General features: G+C 49.2%; 1 protein-coding gene across 1 annotated transcript; it reads right to left on the minus strand.

The window, feature by feature from the left end:
- Window positions 1-233: 233 nt before the first annotated feature.
- CLEC19A (C-type lectin domain containing 19A) lies at window positions 234-17843 on the minus strand. Its single transcript, XM_047714450.1, has 5 exons — window positions 17753-17843; window positions 9070-9235; window positions 4656-4749; window positions 1575-1707; window positions 234-412 (listed from the first exon to the last, which is right to left on the minus strand). Exons 1-5 carry the CDS (start codon window positions 17841-17843, stop codon window positions 333-335), a joined length of 564 nt encoding a protein of 187 aa, XP_047570406.1. The 3' UTR covers window positions 234-332.
- Between the last annotated feature and the right edge of the window lie 1648 nt (window positions 17844-19491).

Here is a 19491-nt window from a genome sequence, read left to right on the forward strand (position 1 = left end):
CGCCTGGGTGGCTCAGTGGGTTAAGCCGCTGCCTTCGGCTCAGGTCATGATCTCAGGGTCCTGGGATCGAGTCCCACGTCGGGCTCTCTGCTCAGCAGGGAGCCTGCTTCTCTCTCTCTCTCTCTGCCTGCCTCTCCGTCTACTTGTGATCTCTCTCTGTCAAATAAATAAATAAAATCTTTAAAAAAAAAAAAAAAGACTTGCTTATTTAAAATCTCTGCCTGGGAGCTTTATCTCCCCCGTGTTTCACATTTATTGAGTGTCGGATCTACACGCGGTACAGCTATAAGACGGTGCTGGAGTCGGGCTCCCTGGGATGGGGCAAGACCGGATCAGTGAATGGTCAGAGACGCGATCTTGCAGACAAAGGGGAACTCGTGGTTGCAGGTGTTATCATTCCATGACCTCAGAGCTGCGATAGGAAGAAGCAGAGAATCTGGGTGAGGGTCCACCTACCACAGTAAAAGTCACCTCACCACCCCAATGTAGTAAAAGCCCTCTCCAGCGGTCTCATGTCTGCACTGGCACCCCTTTCTTGCTGATGTTTGATGAGGCTGCTGTCCACCCTCTCTCTCTCACAAGGCTGATCTTGACTTGCCACTGTGCATGGGGCAGGACAAACTTCACGCAGAGGCTTGGACCAGCTCTGGCTCCCAGGAGTCCCCATTCCATTCCTCCTTCCTCTAATCAGAAAAAGAAAAAGGAGCACAGAGGAAGTAGCAGCTGAGTGCTTGACTCTGGACTTTGGTAGGTTTTTTTTGAAATCTGCTTCACTACTTGCTGTGTGACCATGAGCAAATCACTTAAGTTCTCTGAGCTTCCGTTTCTTCCTCTGCTAAATGAGAATATTAATAGTTTTTACTTCTCAAGACTGGTGTGAAGAGTGATGATGTTGCTAATGCTGATGGTGGTGATTGCTCATACCCATGGGGGCCACTGTGGCCACTTGATGTACACGAACTTCTTTCTTCTTCACAGCAACCCTTTAAATATCACGAACGCATTTTGCAGATGCAGCCACTGAGGCACCAAGAGGTTAAGGCATTCCCTTTGGGCCACCCGATTCATAAGGAGTGGAGCTGTGCTGGATCAACTCTACCTCCCAGAACCTTCAGATCTGCCCTGTGGGTTGGAACGATTACTAAATCCATTCTACAGAAGAGGAAACGGAATGTCAGAGAGAATAAGTAATTCCCCACAAGGACACAGAGCTAGAAAGCAGCAGGGCCAGGGCTCGAACCCAGGTGTGTATTCTCACTGCTTACCCCCGGGGTACGGCCCCAGCACACCTCCATTCTAACACTCAGGAGCCTGGGGTAGGGGCTGACACTTGGGTGCCCTGGTGAGCAGACACAGAAGCACCGCCCTTTGACCAATCTTTGTACAAATCCTTCCCCTGACCCGCCCCACGCTTCTGCCACTAATACCTTTCCATGCAACACTGCACCACTATGTACTGTTAAATCTATCCACCGCAGAGAAGGACGCCCCAGCCACCCAATTCGCCGGTCTCCCTGCCGTCCGTGGCCCCTCCCCAGTGCCCCTGCGAGAGTCCTGATCTCAGGGCCACCCACCGCTGGTGGGCCGGTACCATATCTGCACGCAATCCTCCTCTTCTGGGTCCGCGTGCAGGCCATCATCCGGCTGGCTCCCGTCCCAGTAGCTGTAGTCGTAGGAGGAGCCGTCGGTCCATTCAAACTGCCCTTCCTGGGCACGCCCATCCGGCGTCGAGGAGGAAAGCCGGCGAAAGAAAGATCTGGCATTAGCGCCAGCCCCAGCTCAGAGATGACGTTCTAACACCTCCACGTGGAGCAGCACAGACGTCCTCACGGGGATGTGAGATACTGTTGTCAATACCAGGTTTGCTGAAGCCTTATTAGGTGCCACGCCAGGCACTGTCCTCCGAGTGGGCATCCCCATCCCCCTTTCACAGATGAGGAAACTGAGACCCAGACGGGTCTAGCCAAATTCACACCGCTCATACGGCCGTGGTGCTGCGATTCAAACCCACGTCTTGACTGCGGTACCCAAGACCTCACCTGCTCCACTTTTTCAAATTTCTTATTTTTTTTAATTTACCAGCGGACGGGGGTCACCCTTCATTTCTTTCCTTTCGTCCACATAGTGTGTGTTTTTTCTCGCCCGAGGTGGGACCGCTCTGTCCAATTACAAGAAAACGCCTGTTGGGAATTTGATTGGTGTTAAAATAAATGTGCAAATTAACTGGGGCGAGAACCACGTCTTTGCAGTGTTCTGGAACACAAGCCGTTTCTGCATTTATTCAGGCTCTGAGAAAAGTCTCCCCCGAAGCACTGATGATTACGGAGGGGGCGTCAGATAATGGAAATAGCATGCCGCCTCTGAGCGAGAGGCTGGAGCCTGCGTTTGGGCTCTACCCACTTCCTCACTGCAGGCTGGACAAGGGACTTAACCTCTTGGGGCTCTCTCTGCACCTTTACAACGGGGCTAATGTCTCCCCCAGAAAGCTACTGTGAGGACCGACCACGTAGAGCGGCGCAAAGGGCTCACAGTGCTCACCCCTGAGAAGCTGAAAACACAGGCCCTTTGACTTTATTGTTTGTAGCTATTATTCTTAAATCTTGGGATACAAGTTCCTTAAACCCCAACTAAGTGTATTTGTCATTCCATTTTATTATATGTATATTTTTAAAAGTTGGTTTGTTTGCTTAGTTATTTAAGTACTCTCTGTGCCTGACGAGGGGCTTGAACTCACGACCTCAAGATCGAGAGTTGCGGGGCAACTGGGTGGCTCAGTAGGTTAAAGCCTCTGCCTTCGGCTCAGGTCATGGTCCCAGTGTCCTGGGATCGAGCCCCACATCGGGCTCTGTGCTCTGCGGGGAGCCTGCTTCCCCCTCTCTATCTGTCTGCCTCTCTGCCTACTTGTGATCTCTGTCTGTCAAATAAATAAATAAAATCTTTAAAAAAAAAAAAAAAGATCGAGAGTTGCATGCTCTTCTGACTGAGCCAGCCAGGCATCCCTCTAATCCCACTTTATTTTAACATTTATTTATTTGAGAGAGAGAGAGAGCACGAAAGCACATGCACACAGTGAAGGGAAGGGAAGAGGGAGAGAGAGAATCTTCAAGCAGACTCCCCGATGAGCACGGAGCCTGACCTGGGGCTTGATCCCATGATCCTGAGACCATGACCTGAGCTGAAGTCAAGAGTCAGACGCTTAACCGCCTGAGCCACCCAGGCAGACCCCGCCTCACCACAGTTCCATTGTAAAGTTACTATTACGAACAGAAATTTTGTGGGTTAGTTGTTTTGTTTTGTTTTGTTTTATTACAACTTCTATATCGCTTCTTGCCAGCAAATTCTATGGATTTAAAAGATGTATCTCTCTTGAGTCTGGACCCTGCGGTTACCTCTGCTCCTTTGCCAGCAGCTCCTGAGCTGGGACAGTGTGCCAAGCACCAGGCTAAGCTCACTGACTTCCTACAACAAGCCACTGTTATCACTATCCCCATTTTGTAGCTGAGGAAACTGAAGGTTAAAAAAAAAAATTGCACAAAGTTTCCTACCAGCCAGTCAGCGATAGGACGGGAGCTGGAACCGCAGCCCCGTTCCCCGCAGTACTCTGGGGCAGGGCTGGTAGCATTCGTCTCTCAGAACAGAGACAGTATTCAACTCACCCAGGGAAAGTGTGGGGACAAAATTTCCAGCTGGAGTCTGCGGTGATATTGCCAGGTATAAGCTCTGGTGTCAGCTCTCTTTTTTGGCCTAACGCTTCACCATGAATCCATTTACCCCTGACCCTCTCTGCTTCCCAGAACCATTTGTCTTCAATGTCCTCAACTGGGTCATGATCGCTCACACCTCAGGCCTTTTGCCCATGCTGGTTCCTCTACCTGGAATGCCTCTTCCTCTGGCTGACTCTTATTTAACCATTAGATAGTAGCTTAAATATCTCTAACCTAGGGAGGCTGCAGCAGCCACAGAAGGACACTGCTTCGAGCTCCTTTAGGAGGACTGGCTACAGGGAACATGGCTGACTGACAGCCTCAGCGCCCCTGACCCGTGGGATCCATCCCTACATTCACAGTGAGACCAGGCTTCCCCCAGGCTCTGCCCCAACAATAACCCAGCAAGAACTCAGGGGTGCCAGTGCTGGCCCAATTCTGCGCCACGCGGTCTTCCTCTCCTGGCTCTCCTCTGCCTGAGGACTCCCCACTGGCCTAGCCAAGTCTTTCTCCGAACTCTGCAATAATCAGAGGCTCTTCCTTCCCCCACTCTCCTCCCAGGTCTCAGACCCACACAACTGTCCGGAGACCTTCCCTGTCTCGTTATGCCCCCTCCTCCTGTTTTTCTTCACAGATCTTTCCCCTCAGAAATCTCTCCGACATCGAATCACATTTCTGTGTCTGCTTTCTTCAGAACTCAAACCCAAACAGAGGCCTTCCCTGACCATACTATGTTCCCATCATGCTCACACCACCGTATTCTAGTATTCACACCACACTATGTTCACACTGCTGTATTCTAACTGGGACACGTCGGTGTCGGATTTCTCTCCGTGGGCTGGGCATGGAGCAGTGACCTGGCATACAGATTCCATGGGCAAGGCTGGCTAACTGGAAATGGCGTCTTGGCTGGGAGCTTCCAGGAGGACCTGGTGGTCATCGCTTCCTTACCTGTCTGTGATCATGAAGCCCTGTCCAGACGTCAGCTGGGATCCCGGGCACACAGCTGTTCACAAGGTCATACACAAAGACATTCTCTTCCCAGCTGCAAATGTGAGCAACACGGCAAGAGGGTTACTCCTTGTCTCTTTTCATAGGACAGAGTTGAAAACTGAAAGCAATTCTTCTTAACCTTCTGGGACCACAGTAAATTGAGGGTATGACGCGACTCTGCCTTTTCCTTCTTTTTCTTCTTTAACTACATCACTCATACGTGACGGTCCTTTCATAGACCCCTCTGGATTGTATTCATGCCAGTTTAAAGCAGATCTCAGCACGGCTGTTCATCCTAAAAGTTTACATCTGCCTCAAAAGCATGAGCAAACAAGGTGGATTCTATTGACAATATCATGAAGACAAAGAAAGAGGTTTACGCCGCCTTGCATCCATCAAACAACTTAATGAAAATCTCCACTAGACGTTTTTGTTTTCTCTCAAAAGCCCTCCTTATGCTGCCAGTCCTTACTTATCCTGCTAATTTTTTTTCTCATGTACCATCTCCAGAATCTTCTGCTTTCCTGGAAAATTCAGCTCTGGGCTTGAACTTACAGAGCTCACTCAGCAAACCAAAGCCCTCCAGTGAACATTCCCCTCTCCTTTAGAAAGTGTCTTAGTCTTTTCAGGCTTCTGTAACCAAATACCATACCCTGGGTAGCTTTCCAACAAGAGAAATGTGTTTTTCACAGTTCTGGAGGCTGGAAGTCCAAGGTCAGGGGCCAGCACGGTCAGGGGAGGGCCATCGTTGGGGTCACAGACTTCTCACTGTATCCTCACGTGGGGGAAGGGGCTAGGGAGCTCTGCGGGGAGGTGGGGGATCTCTGGCAAAAGGGCACTAATCCCATCCATGAGGGCTTCACCCTCCTGAGCAAATCACCTCCCAAAGGTCCCACCTCCCAAAACCATCACACTGGGGGTTAGGTATCAACATATGAATTTGGGAGAAACACAAAGATTTAGATTATCATGGGATCTATTAAGCAACTCCCTGAATTTGACTGCCTGGAGAACCGTGTCAAGAAAGATTCAGAGTGCCAGAAGTCTGAGTGCTTCTGGAATGAACTAGTAATTTCTTCCACAATCGCAAAATTAAGAAGAATAAACGTGTCTGCCTTGATTTGCTACCAATGGCTCAAGACAAAGGTAATTTCATAGTGGGCATTTCAGACAAGGTGGAAGCCTTTGGAGAGCGGCAATGACAATTGCCAATGAGAGACAAAGCCAATGAGAGCAGATAGACTTTGTGGCAACTTAAATGGTAAACACCAACATAGTCCTCCAAAGGCAGCCGCTTAACCAACTGAGCCACCCAGGCGTCCCTACTTCTCTGTTTCTTAAGGTCCCCTCTCCCCAAATGGGCCACAAGGACCACATAGACCATCATCAAGTCTTATTTGTATCTGACACCTTCCCTCATGCCAACAGCAGGCTCTAGTCAATATCAAAGTTCCAAGAGTGTGTGGTCTGACATGGGGAAGGATCCAGTTTCTGGAGACATAGTGTTCTTCAGCCCAATGGGTCGCTGACCTTGGTCCTTCCCAGCTGGGTAAGCGCTGGCATCCCCCAATGTCTCTCTCCTGCCCAACTTGGCTACACTGACTGCTGAACATACATTTCCAGCAGTCCTCTGGTGGAGAGGCTGCTGGGTCACTTTTAGCGATTTTGCTATCTTTGTTCAACAACACCTGCTTGGGAAACTATTTCAATATTTTATTGCATTTCCCCCATATCTGGCCAAAAATAACAGGAACAGAGAGAAGCCCAAGGTGCTACTGCAAGTAATAAGGAGTGTGTATCAGATGAACTTAATTCAACTCAGCTGTCACATGAAACGAAGATGGAAATTATTAGGTAAGCAGAAAGTATGAGGATCTTAAGCTTCAATCAGATGCTCCGCAGACATAAGCTGATTGTGTGTGTAATTATGAAAGAAAAAAACTGAAAAGGCATGAAGAGAACACCAGAAATACTGGGCTATGTCTCAAAGACAAGATGTAATTAGGGACTCTAAGGGTGTCTAGCTTCATGCCAACTGAACTTCATGTATTTATGAATTTATGAATTTATTTATGTATTTATGAATTTGTCAATGAATTTAACTTTCCTACATGTTTCCAGGAAAGTATTATATGCCAACATGGAAAACTACCTGTAAAGGAGAGGAAAGGGAGAGAATCTTAGTATAAGAAAGGCAAGGAGGGGCGTTAGGAGTTGAGAAGACAGGAAGAAGGTAAGTCGAGGCAGGAAAGAACAGGAACTGGGTCAGAGGTTGCCGGAAGCCTCCCAGTTTGCCTGGAATCCTTTCTGACGCCCAGCTAACCAAGGCTGAGGTTACAAGCACCATGAGCTACCCTTCCTGTGGGCTGGCTAAAGGGAAATCTTCATTTAGAATTATTTTTTTAAGAGAGAGAGAGAGCTGGGGTGAGCTGGGGTGGGGGGTGGAGAGGCAGAGGAGAAGAGGGGACAGAATCTTAAGCAGGCTCCACACTGAGCGTGGGGCTCGATCTCATGACCCTGAGATCATGACCTGAGCTGAAATCAAGAGTCGGATGCTTAACCGACTGAGCCACCCAGGTGCCCCTGGAATCATTTAAAAATTTACACTTCAGGGACACCTGGGTGGCTCAGTTGGTTGGGCCTCTGCCTTCGGCTCGGGTCATGATCCCGGGGTCCTGGGATCGAGTCCCGCGTCGGGCTCCTTGCTCGGCGGGGAGCCTGCTTCTCTCTGCCTCTGCCTGCCTCTCTGCCTGCTTGTGTGTACTCTCTATCTCTGGCAAATAAATAAAATCAAAAAAGAAAAAAAAATTTACACTTCATCACCTGGATCTCATTCTCCTTCTAAAGGCTCACAATTTTTGAGAACTTCTTTGATCCATCCTTGTCAGTGCCAACCCTGGGCTCTGTTCTCTGTTCTCTGTTTGGGGATTTGCCCCGAAGACCACTCTTCCCCAGTTTTCTTGTCAGTTGCCCTGCCCATCGGGGGAAGCACAGATGATGGGTGGGGGGCCGGGAGAGAAGCCAGGCCATTTGTCTCTCACTCAACCTCGGGAGTTGCTGGCAGGGGCTGCCCCACCTCAGTAGCTCCAGCTCCCCTGAGACCGGTCTGCCTTCCTCTTATGGGCGGGATTGGTTTCCTGCTGTTGTGACTCTCTAGACTGCCTCACTACTGCCTCCTTAAGTTCTTAGATTCCACTACTCGTGTGTTTTAAATTCTCTGTTGAATATTAGTAGTGGTTCCTGTTCTCCTGACAGACCTGACTGCCTTACTACCTTCTTCAGCGCCACTGAGGAGACATAGGGAGATGCAGGGATCTCCATATCGGTGGGACAAAAACATGGAGGATTCACTTCCAAGCCAAGATACAGGACCCCTTCCCTGTTCTTACCAAAATTCGGCGGCCCCTAAAGCATAAAGAAGCAACGGTCTTTCTGACTTCAAGTCCCTAAGAGTCTTGAAAGACAGAAGCAGGATTGTGAAGTTGTAGTTTGGGTGCCAGTGGGACGTGGCCTACTTGGCTTCAAGGAACCCACACACCGCGAGGACGTCTGAGGTGAAAACACATGATCATAGGGTGAGGAGAAAAGTGCTCTAGGAGAGGTGGGCAGTGAGTGTAGCTAGGGTGCCATGCAGTCAATGTGACCTCAGTGAACACAGGAGAAGACGGGGATAGGAATTCCCAGCTGAGGGAACAGAATGTGCAAAGGTAAAGAGGAGCGAAAGGGCTGGACCAGACTAGAGAACTCTGAGACTGTGGCTGGGGCTTGGGAGACACAGAGGAATGTGGAAGGAGGTCTTGGTGGGGGAGAGGGGCTAAGGAATTTGGCTTTTCAGGTTCAAATCCCAGCTCCACCACTTTACAGCTAGCTAACTTTGAGGAAGCTACCTTTCGGGAGGATCAAGTCGTGTGTGTGTACAACGAAGATAGCTCCCTCACACGGTTTGAGAGAGCTTCAGTGTGCTGATGTGTGCAGATGCCGAGAAAACAAATGTCGATTATTATTCCTCATATTATAGTCCTTATATAGACTTTTTATATATATACATATATATATATATATATATATATATATATATATATATATATATATACATATAGTCTTTAGAGTTGTATCACAGGGTCAAGCCCTCTGCACAAAATCAGCACTTAAAAAGATGGATCCAGTAGATTGCTTTTTGCTACTCAGGCTCAAGGCTTTGCCTTCTACTATTTCAATGAGAAATTGGGCTCGACCCTCTTTGATGAGAATTCGGACTGGATCCAAGTTAGCTAGAATTACCCAAGAGAAACACCAATAAGAATTGCCATTTTTCACTCCCCTTTCCAAAGGGGGTGCCTGGTTGGGTCATGGGGGATGGGCGTCTACTCACCTGTGGATGGAAGCCAGTTTGGCAGACTTCCTGCCAATGGAGAACTCAGAGCAGTAGAAGTCAGCCTCGGCCCAAGTCTTATTGAGAGGGAAAAATCTATAGCAGTGGCCTTTGAACTCCATCCAGAACAGTGGGCACAGGGAAGCCCAGGGTAGCTCAGGCATGGCTGTGGGCAGAAAGAAAACAGACTGGCAGGAGGGTGGGCACTGTGCAAACATTGTACCTATAGCTTAGGACATCTTTCCAAGAGTGAACATAAAACATGGCCCAGGGGCACCTGGGTGGCTCAGTGAGTTAAAGCCTCTGCCTTCCGCTTGGGTCATGGTCCCAGGGTCGTGGGATCGAGCCCCACCATTGGGCTCTCTGCTCAGTGTGGAGCCTGCTTCCTCCCACCTCTCTCTGCCTGCCTCTCTGCCTACTTGTGATCTCTGTCTGTCAAATAAATAAATAAAATCTTTAAAAGTAAAATCTTTAAAAAAAAAATAAAAGTAAATGTAAAACTTAAAAAAAAACAAAAACAAAAACATGGCCCATTATGATTAGTAAAATTCTACACTTGAGGTCCAGAGAACACGTGCATACCTAACATTTACCAAAAGGCAAAAGTAATATATGCTCCTTATAGAACACCTGGAAAAATGTGACCGCTCTGGCATATTTTTCTTCATGTCACGCTTGAATGCAGTGGTTTCTAAAAATTCAGTTGTTATATTGTACTATACATACATGTGAGTATTCCAAGTTCCAAAAATGAGAATATATTCCCCCATGTCATTATAAATTTTTGTAAACATTGTTTGAAATAGCTCTTGAATCCTCCATTAAGTGGCTCCCCCCCGCCCCAGTTTATTTAATCATTCCCCTATTTGTGGAAATTAGACTGGTTCCCCTTTTTAAAAAACAATTACACCCAATGCTGAGATGAACAGCCCTTGTGCATCAAGATTTTTCGGCATTTCTGCTGATTTTCCGAGGAGAGATTTTTAAGGCTTTGATACAATTTGCTAAAGTGCTTCCTGAAAGCAATTTATACTCCCACGGCAATGCCTGAGAGCGCCCATCTCACAGTGCCCTTGCCAGCGCTGAGTGTTACCACTTTCATGGCCATCTTTGCAAATTTTATAAGTAAAAAACGGTATCTCGTTTCAATTTGCAATTCTGGGCGTTCTGGTGAGCGTGGAGATTTTTCCATGCGTTTATTGACAAACGAGAGCCCATCGAACTATTTATATCTGGAAGCCCATTGAACTACTGGGGTTCAGGATGTGTTCTTAATTCTGAAAAAAACGCATGGGAAATCCATGATTGAGACAATAAAGTTCTCCCGCGTCAGCCCCCTGGAAGGCTTCTTAGAAGACGCTCGTTTTGGAAACCACTCAAGATGACTGGCTGGGGGCAGGGGCGGCGGGATGGGGGGGGGTGGGGAGGAATGCATTCTGAGAACCTTCCTTGAACAATGATAGGTGGCTTGCCTGCAGCTGTGGGCAGTGGTGAAATCTGTTGGACTGGGATCTGGAGGCCGGGGTCCCAGCTGGGAGCTCTAGGCTGGACATGCCCTGTGACAATGGTACATTCTCTCCCTTCTCAGCTGTCAAACTGGCTAATCTTTGGGGTCCCTTTGTGGCCACCTAAGGATTTGGGATCCAAATTGATTAACTGAATAATTAAGCAGTAGATAACATTCACAGAGCCTCTGTGATGTGCCAAACACATATAGGGAAACCGAGGCTTAGACAGGTCAAGTGACTTACCCAAGGTCATCCTGCTAGTCAGTGGCAGATAGGGATTTGAACTCAGCCTCCAGACACCAAAGTCTTTGAACTTAAAGTCTGTAGGATGTTTCATCATGGGAAATCAACAGGGCTGAAAATGTGTCACAGTCTTTTAGCACCTACTTCATGAGGTTGGTAGGCCAACAACTCATTGGAACTCGCAAATGTGCGGCATGTATGGATTGCTTTGTGACAGTATGATTATTAATGACTAGCTCCGGCGTTCATAACCAGGGCTGATGGGGCTTCAGGGATCCAGAGAATCCCCTGAAATTAAATGCAAAATCAAAAGTGTGTATGTGTGTGTGTGTGCACAGGCATGTACCTCTGCATTTATTCGGGGAAAGGAAGAGTCCGTTGTTTTAACTGAGAGCTAGGCTCAGTAGACAGCTTCCAAGCTTCCCATCACTGACCACAGCCACTGGGCTCTCTCATTTGACCAGAACCAGCCCTTCCCCGACCCAGGCAGCTGTGCTCTGCAGTCCTGACTTGTCCCTTCTAGCAATGCTGGGCATTGCTGAGCTCTTTGTAAGGACTTTGTGGCACTACATTTTACATAGAAAGAGCCAGCAGTAATTAAATGAAGGGGGCTGGAAGGGGAAAGGAGGGGGCCAGGGCCCTTGTTCCCCTCTCCCCAAGGCCCAAAGGCTTCTCCTGGGTCCTAAAGCCTGGTGGATATTTTAAATCAAGTCTCCATGTGGAAAACAAGCTCCCTCCTCCACGCAGCTGGTTCCTTTGATTTTCCCCACTGAACAAATGGCGATTATGGATGCCTGGAGTGAAACATACCAGAAAATGGGGCTGTGACAGGTCACCGCTCAATTACTCCCTTTTTCATGTGGGCAGGCAAAGGCCTTTAATTGGAAGGATCTAGGAGGAGGCAGAAAGCCACATGTTTGCACTGGGATGATAATGAACTCCGCCCTGCCTGGTATCCCGCACCCCCTCTGCCTCTAGGATTTGAGAAACTGAGAACTGAAGAGGATCTCTGAGGCCATTCATCAGCCTGAACCCCAAAGTAGCCTTGGCTAATCCGAGTATCTCTCATGAAGGGATTTCTCGAGGTTTCCAGCTTCACAAGTCAGAGAATGACGGCAATATGATAAATAGGACCAACACTACTGAGCTTTCTTCTGAGCCGGCTTTGTGTCAAGTTCTTTGTACCTATCAATTCATTTATCGTCCACGTATCCTACAAGGTAGGCACCACAACCACTCCCACTTTACAGAGGAAGAAACCGAAAAACAGCGAGGTTGAGTAACTTGCCCAAGATCACACAGCTCCTAAGCAGCAGAGGTAGTTTTTAAAGTCAGGCTGTGTGGCTCCAGACCTAATTGAGGGATTCCTGCTGCATTTAAGCCCATTTCCTTTTGCCTCAGTCTTGATGGTCTGGTCCTTCCCTCATTCTCTTTTTCATTCAAGAGGTCCTATTGGAGATCTTCTTGAGCTCAGGCTGTTAGTTGGCTACATGCTGGAGAGACTGTGGATGAACAACACATACACACACAAACAGAGGCCCCCTCTGACCTCTTGGGTCTTACAGTCTAATGGAGATCGACATTAAGAAAAATGAGCACAGATATAAAATGTCATTAATGTGTCATTTGTGGGTGTGTGTCATGCAGGCAAAAACTTGAGGGAGCAGCCCCCAAATTATTTCTGGAAGCTGGTTATTTGTTTGCCCCCTTTGTCTCCCTTAGTCGAACTGGTGGCAGCCCCAACCCTCTCTTCAAGGAGCCTGTGGGGTGATTAAGACAGGGTACCCGAATCCCCTTCCCAGATGGGGGAATTTCAAGGAATTGCCACGGGAGCACCTAAACAGGTCATATAAGGATTTGGAGATCTGGGAGGTTTCCTGGAAGTGATGATGTCTCATCTGACACTTGAAAAGTAAGAGTCAGAGAAAATGTTTCAGGTGCTGTGTGGACACAGCAGGTGCAAAGGCCCTGAGGTCTGAGAGAATGGAACATTTGGAGAACATTTGCAAATGGTTCAGCCAAGCTGGGAATCTGAAAGGGGGGAAGGCAAGAGATGAGGCCAGAGGTGACAGGGAGGGTGGAGGGGTAGGGAGGGAAAGGGATGCACAAAGGAGCTTGTTGCCCTGGAAACCAGGAGGCCAACTGGTAAGGTCTTTTACTTCAATTAGCAGCACTAAAGGCCACCAAGGTCTCCCAGCTTGGGTGGGGTGGTGGGGGGAGTCAAAGTCTTTGGGAGCTCTGAGCTTGTAAAGAAAAAAGAACACACCAGTGGAGTTCAGGGCTCATTTTTTTTTTTTTCTCTCTCTCTCTTTTTAAAAGAATAAATTGTCACCTTCCCACTCAATCTGGCTGCCTGCTCCCCTGGCCCCAATCCAGCCGCCTACAAACGCACTACCCTGCTGCCTCCTGCCCAGAGCAGCCTTGAGAGCCAGCCAGGAGAGGAGGTGAGGAAGGCTCTGGGGTTCACATCCCAACCCCCACCCCACTCCCACTACTGGCCCCCAGAAGTCCCAGGAGATAGGAGGAGTGTCTTTCGGTGTCCTGGAAGGTGGTGACTGGGAGGGCTCTGTCACCCTCACCGCACCCCTTTCCTTCCCACTGCCTCCCTGGGTCACTTGTCCCACCATCAGACCATGCTCCTCACCACTGAGTCCTGGCTCTGGTTTCCAGAGCTGGTGGCCCTGGGCCTCAAATGCTGAATTTGGCTTTCCCTTCTCTGGGCCACGCTTATGGCCACATGATACAAAGAAGAAAAAGCACTGGACCATGTCTTCTATTGCCCAAACAGTGGCCATACACTCAGTGGTGAGTATGTAACTGCTGAGATCAGCCTCGGAGGGTATCAATATCATCCCCATTTTACAGCTGAGGAAACGGAGTCTCTGAAAAGTTAAGTCCCTTATTACCACATCTAGCAAGTTGGGGGGGAGGGGTATCAGGATGAACTCAGAAATTTCTAAACACTAAGAAACACCTAAACACCAGAAAACATCTTTTTTCTGCCCTTGGTTTTCTCATTTGTAGGACAAATATATTAAACACTAAATGTAACAATGTCACGGACTGAACGTTTGTGTCTCCCCCTCTTCAAATTCATACGTCTTTGGAAATGGGGCATTTGGGAGGGGAGTAAGGTTAGACAGGGTCATGGCGGGGGCACCCATGATAGGATTAGTACTCTTATAAGAGAAAGAGAGGCCAGAGCTCCCCGCCATGTCTGTCTCTGCCTGTGAGGACACTGTGAGGACATAACACGGTGGCCATCTTGGAGCCAGCAAGAGAGTCCTCGTCATAACCCACATCACTCAGGATCTTGATTTTGGACTTCCCACACTCCAGAACTGTGAGAAATCAATTCCGATTGTTTAAGCCTCCCAAACTGTGGCATTTTAAAATTTTTATTTGTTTTACTAAAGATTATAGCGGCCTGAGCTAAGACCAAAAGTTAAGCAAGTAAGTCCATGTCTCCTGGGTGCCTATATGAGTTTGAGGTCTGTGCCCTCAAGTCACTCACAGTCTGGGGAGAGGAACACACGCCTGGCAATGAGTCATCGTATACTATGATGCAGCCCAGAAATATGCAGAGTGCTCTGTGCCCATAGAGGTTGGGTGGGGAATCGGGCCAGAGTGTCCATGGTGCACTCTGGGATCTGACTCTATGATCCAGACTCCAAGGGGTATTCTGGGAAGTGTGGACATCCTGTTGGTCAGACCTCTAGGATCTAGCTTGGACTCTGGAGTCCTCAGCTCTTCATGCCTCCGTTTTCTCATCTATAAAATGGACATGATGATAATGCCTACCTCACAAGGAAGCCATGGCCTGGCTCTGAGTTGGCATTAGCTATTACCGCAGCAGAGACAGCCTGGGCCCGGGACCGCCTGAAGCTGGGGGTGCAGAGTCAGCCTGATTGCCGCCCCCTGCCCAACTCCTGAGGCCCTGCTGCGCTGCAGCAGCAGCACCCCACCCCGACCCCCAGCTTCAAATGCCTTGCTAGAGTGGCCTTTGCTGTGGAGAGTTCTTGGCCTCGGGAGCCAGGAAGGGAAACTTGATGGTAATGGTTGAAGAATCATAATAGCAAATTTTCGTGCAGCTTTTCCCAGGTGCCAGGCTCTCTTCTAAAGCACTTTACACTCCTGAATCCCCTTGAACAATGTAATCAAAGCTAAGTTCGCAGAAAAGGTTTTGGGAAATGGCTCTAGTCTGGCTAAACCCTCCCAAGTCTCTCAGAAGGGTCTAAAGGGTTGTTTTTATGTTTGTTTGGTTTTTTTTTCCAAAGCAATTCTCGAGGTGTGGCTGAGTTGCATTCTGTGCGTATATTTACACATTCATGGAAGGTCGGGAGACTTGGGATGAGGAAGAAATGCTCTGTTCTGCTTTGCTTGGCAAGGCTGGGATCCAGAGGAGGAAGGCAAACAAGGTTCATTCTCAACAAGGAGGGCTCACCTTTGTGGTCTGCAAAGGCCCACCACGACCCTAGAGAAGCCCTCCCTAGGCACACATCAACAGACACACTCTTGCACACACACACACACACACACACACACACACACACACACACACACACGCAGACACTAACGCATTCTCCTCTGGGTTGAAGTCACTTTCCTCCAGAAGATCTGTCTGCTCAGGCTCGAACTGGCTTTCTGCTGGGATGGGAACCCAGAGAGCAGAAGAACCACCACCTGGATGGATCCTTGGCAGGGTCACTGGCCTCCGTAGGCCTCAGTTTCTCCAACTGTAACATGAAAGGGTGGGCTGAATGGATTTCCCGATCCCTCCTGCCAACTCCAGTTCTGAGCTCTCCAAGATGACTGGGTTTGAAGTGATCTCAGTACCCCCCTGGGAGGCATGGAAGGTGAGCCGGAGGTGAGACATCTGGAAGGTCCTTTCTCCAAGGGAGGCTTCTGTCATGACAGAGAGCTGTGTCTCCTGACCATTTCTATCCTATCACCAACAACTGCAGTAGCGGAAGAGCTAACAGTAATAATTCTCATTCTTTAAGCACTTGCTATGTGCTAAGGCCTTCATCTGCACGATCCCATTGAAGATCCCAAAAATGTTTGGTGGGAGCCATTATTATCCCCACTCTACAGGGGAGGACACTTGATGCTCAGAAAGAGTGGCCACAGTCACAAGCTAGTGAGGGAGAAGACTCCCCGGTTGTTCCCACATGCAAACTCGGCCTCTGGCCCTTCCCACACACACTGGACAGAAAGACAAGACTGGGATATACAAGGCAGACCTTAAGGATATTTTGTCCAACTTCTCTCCTGCTCACCCATTGCTTGGATGAGGAGACTGAGGCCTCAGAGCAAGGATACGAAGTCACCGTTATGGACTGAATTTTTCTGTCCTCTCCTAAATCATATATTGGAGCATGAACGCCCAATGTGATGGTGTTTGGAAATGGGGTCTTTGGGAGGTAATGAGGGTTACATGAGGGGGACCATGATGGGATTAGAAGACAGACCAGGATGTGCACAGGCTCTTTCTCTCTCTGATACATGAGGACTCAACAAGAAAGGTAGCCAAGAGCAAACCAGGAAGAGAGCCCTCACCAGGGAACGGAATCAGGCAGCACCTCGACCTCCCAGCCCCGCAAAACTGTGAGAAGTAACTTCCTGTAATAGCCCGAGCTGACTAAGACGCTCGATCGGAGCCCCTAATGCTTGCCCAAATGAACAAAGGCCACCACCACTCACCTTGATTTAAGAGATGCCCAGGGACCTCCAAATTTCAGATAAACAAATCACTTTAAGCCCATGTCCCACGCAGTATTTGATTGTCTAAAAGATGATTGTTTATTTGAAATTCATTTCTCTGAAATGTACCTGGGCATCCAGTGTTTTATCTGGCAACCTTATCACCCCACAGTTTCATTTCACCCCAGCACCATGACAGCCCAATGATGAGGTCTTATGGGATTCTTAGGAGTCTGTCACTATGAGTTGTACTTTAACGGGGACCAAAATATTATCTCTGCCATAGACTTACTGAGGAGGTTCAATAGGTCCGTGCACAGAAAGGGCTCAAAACGATGCCTGGCACATAGAGAGGGCTATGTAAATCTTAACTGGTGATAGGTATTATTATTACTTTAAATATTTTAAACAGGGTTCAACAAGAGCCCTCATGGTGGAGGTGACCGGCAGGATCCTCAGCCCGGAGTAGACTGCAGGATTCAGGAATCCTCTCGCCCAGATGGGGGTCCCTCCCAGTGAGCTCCTGGGTCTCTGGTTCTCCGCATTGCAAAGAGGAAGAAACTGAGCTCCTTTGAAGCCTTGAGTCTTTCTCAAGGGACATTGGGAGGCCACATGCTGGTTAATTGCTGTCCTAATTGCTGGGGACACAGAAAACCCATAGAAGTGGGCCACAGAGAAGTGACCTCCAGGGAGGTCACGAGAAGGACAACTGCATCCCCTGGCATGCCCAACCCATGGTGGCAAACAGCAGTTCTGAATGGTCCCTGGGAACAGCTGTCACAGCCAAGGTGGGGGTGGGGAACCCCCCCCATGCGAAATCCCTAACAAAATAAATCCCATTTTCAGATCTTGCTGTGGTGTCGAGCACCAAGCATGAAGCACTTTCCCATTTTATCTTACTTCCCTAGTAGATTCGCCCCAGAGGGTGCTACCCTGACTCCCATTTTCCAAAGGAAGCTGGGCTCAGAGAGGTTAAGAAATTTGGGCAGGTCACACAATTTTTAAGATGCACTGCTGGGATTTAAAAATCAGGACTTTTGGGGTCTGAGCTGGGGTGGGGTGGGGTGAACAATACCCCTGGGGTGGGGAGAGGGGAGCAGGAAGGGCTGTCAGGAGGCTCAGCGCGGCTCCCACCACTCCTCAGGTCAGCTCGGCCTCACTGACAGAACCTCAAGTGGCTGTGGGGTGTCCTCCTCTCCACCTGCTTGGGTCCTGGCCCCGGGGCTCACCTGGGCTGATACTGATGTCCGTCTGCGGAAGGGCCTGTGCAGAGAGGAGGGTCAGGGAGGCCGCCATGGCCCACAACCCCCACCTTTGCATCCTGAGGCCCGAGGAAGCCACCTTCAGGCCTGCGTGGAGGAGAGAGGCCCTTTCACTGGAGCTCTCTTGAGAGCAGGCGAGATCTGCTGGGAGCTCAGGACACACTGGACAGCCTCCAGTCTCCTCCTCCTCCCCTCCTCCCCTCTCTTCTCCCTCCTCTCTGGAGGGCTGTCTAAGTGACAGCTTGAAGGCTGCCCCTGGTCAGCCCCCTTCAGGGAACTAAAAGAAACCACCGCTCTTCTTCTGAGCCACCCTGTGGCCTTGGGCCTGTGCTCACTTCTCTGAGACTCAGTTTTCTCCTCTGTGAGATGGGACAGTAACAGAGCTTGCATCTGGGCCTGTCACAGGAGATCAAGTATCTCGGGCCCCCTCAGAGGAAATATATACCAGAAGGTAAAAACAGAAGTCAGAGGCCGATGCAGAAGTCACGGGGCCCGTGTGCTTGGGCTCAGCTCTCCCACATCTCACTCTGGCCTTAAATGCACTGACACATCGCTTGCCTGGGAAGCAGGAAGGAAGGCCTAGGTGGGTTACCCTCCTCCCTTTCCCTCCACCTTTCAGGGTTTCTTAGGGGTTAAAGGAGGTTCCAGTAGAAGGTTCTTGGCCCAGAACAAGCACTCAAAAAAAGAGAAGCAAATGTTACCTTCGTGCATAGGTCTCGTGTGTTTGCTCCAACTTAACATAAATGTTTTCAAACCCACTGTTTTTCATTGGGAAGGTCACTGCACTTATGAATTAGTATCTCCGAAAATCGGGATCGTTCTCTCCCCGACTTCCTGTGTTGTCAGGCAAGTCATTCTGCCTTTCCGAGGCCTCTGTTTCCTCCTTAATATAACAGGGGCTACCAAGAGAACCTGCCTCGCACAGATTCAATGAAATCATTTGTTTGTAAAACTCAGCATAGATGCTGGCGAGTAGAAGGTGTTCAAGAAATGATAGGCAATTTCGCTACCATGATTGTAGATCCTGTGCAAACCTTTTCCAGGCAGGAGACCCTGCATGCCACCCCCCACTCCGCACCCCCGGTTCCACTCCCCCTTTCCTCTCCAGAGTGCTCTGACACTGTGTGTGGCTGGCGCCCACAGGGACGACTTGAACCTGTCCCAGGCCCTTGCTTGTTCTCTTGCTCTCTGGTCCACCTGCGAGGCCTAAGTGCATTCCTCTCTTGGCACCAGCTGGAGAGCCAGCCAAGGCCAGACTCAGGCTCAGTTTCCTCCTCATGTCCCACATCTACCCGTTCCACCCGTTCCACCCAACTTTCTGCTGGGGCACACCCCAGAGCGCGGATGTGTACTTATTTAGGAAGGATATACATTTATTTTCCGAATGTTGGGCACGGATGACTTACTGTACTGAGAGATCAGGTCTGTTATAAAAGAGCCCTCCCCCACACTGACTTTTTTTTTTTAAAGGTTGATACAAAACATAAATATAAAATGTGCACCTTTTCTCCCCACTTTCCATCAGCTGGAGCACTGCATTTCAGCCCCCCCCCCCCCCCAGGCTGTCAAGGGAATCACACATCCTCCGGAGGGTGAACCCACCAGGTGGGGAGGAGGGTGGTGGGACAGAGGCCACTGGAAATGCTTTTGAAAAGTGGAGGATGCTTTGATGTGGCAAACAAACTAAATGATCTGTGTTGATAACG

This window comes from Lutra lutra, chromosome 18 (genome assembly GCF_902655055.1).
Source record: "Lutra lutra chromosome 18, mLutLut1.2, whole genome shotgun sequence".
In the NCBI taxonomy this organism is placed as follows: domain Eukaryota; kingdom Metazoa; phylum Chordata; class Mammalia; order Carnivora; family Mustelidae; genus Lutra; species Lutra lutra.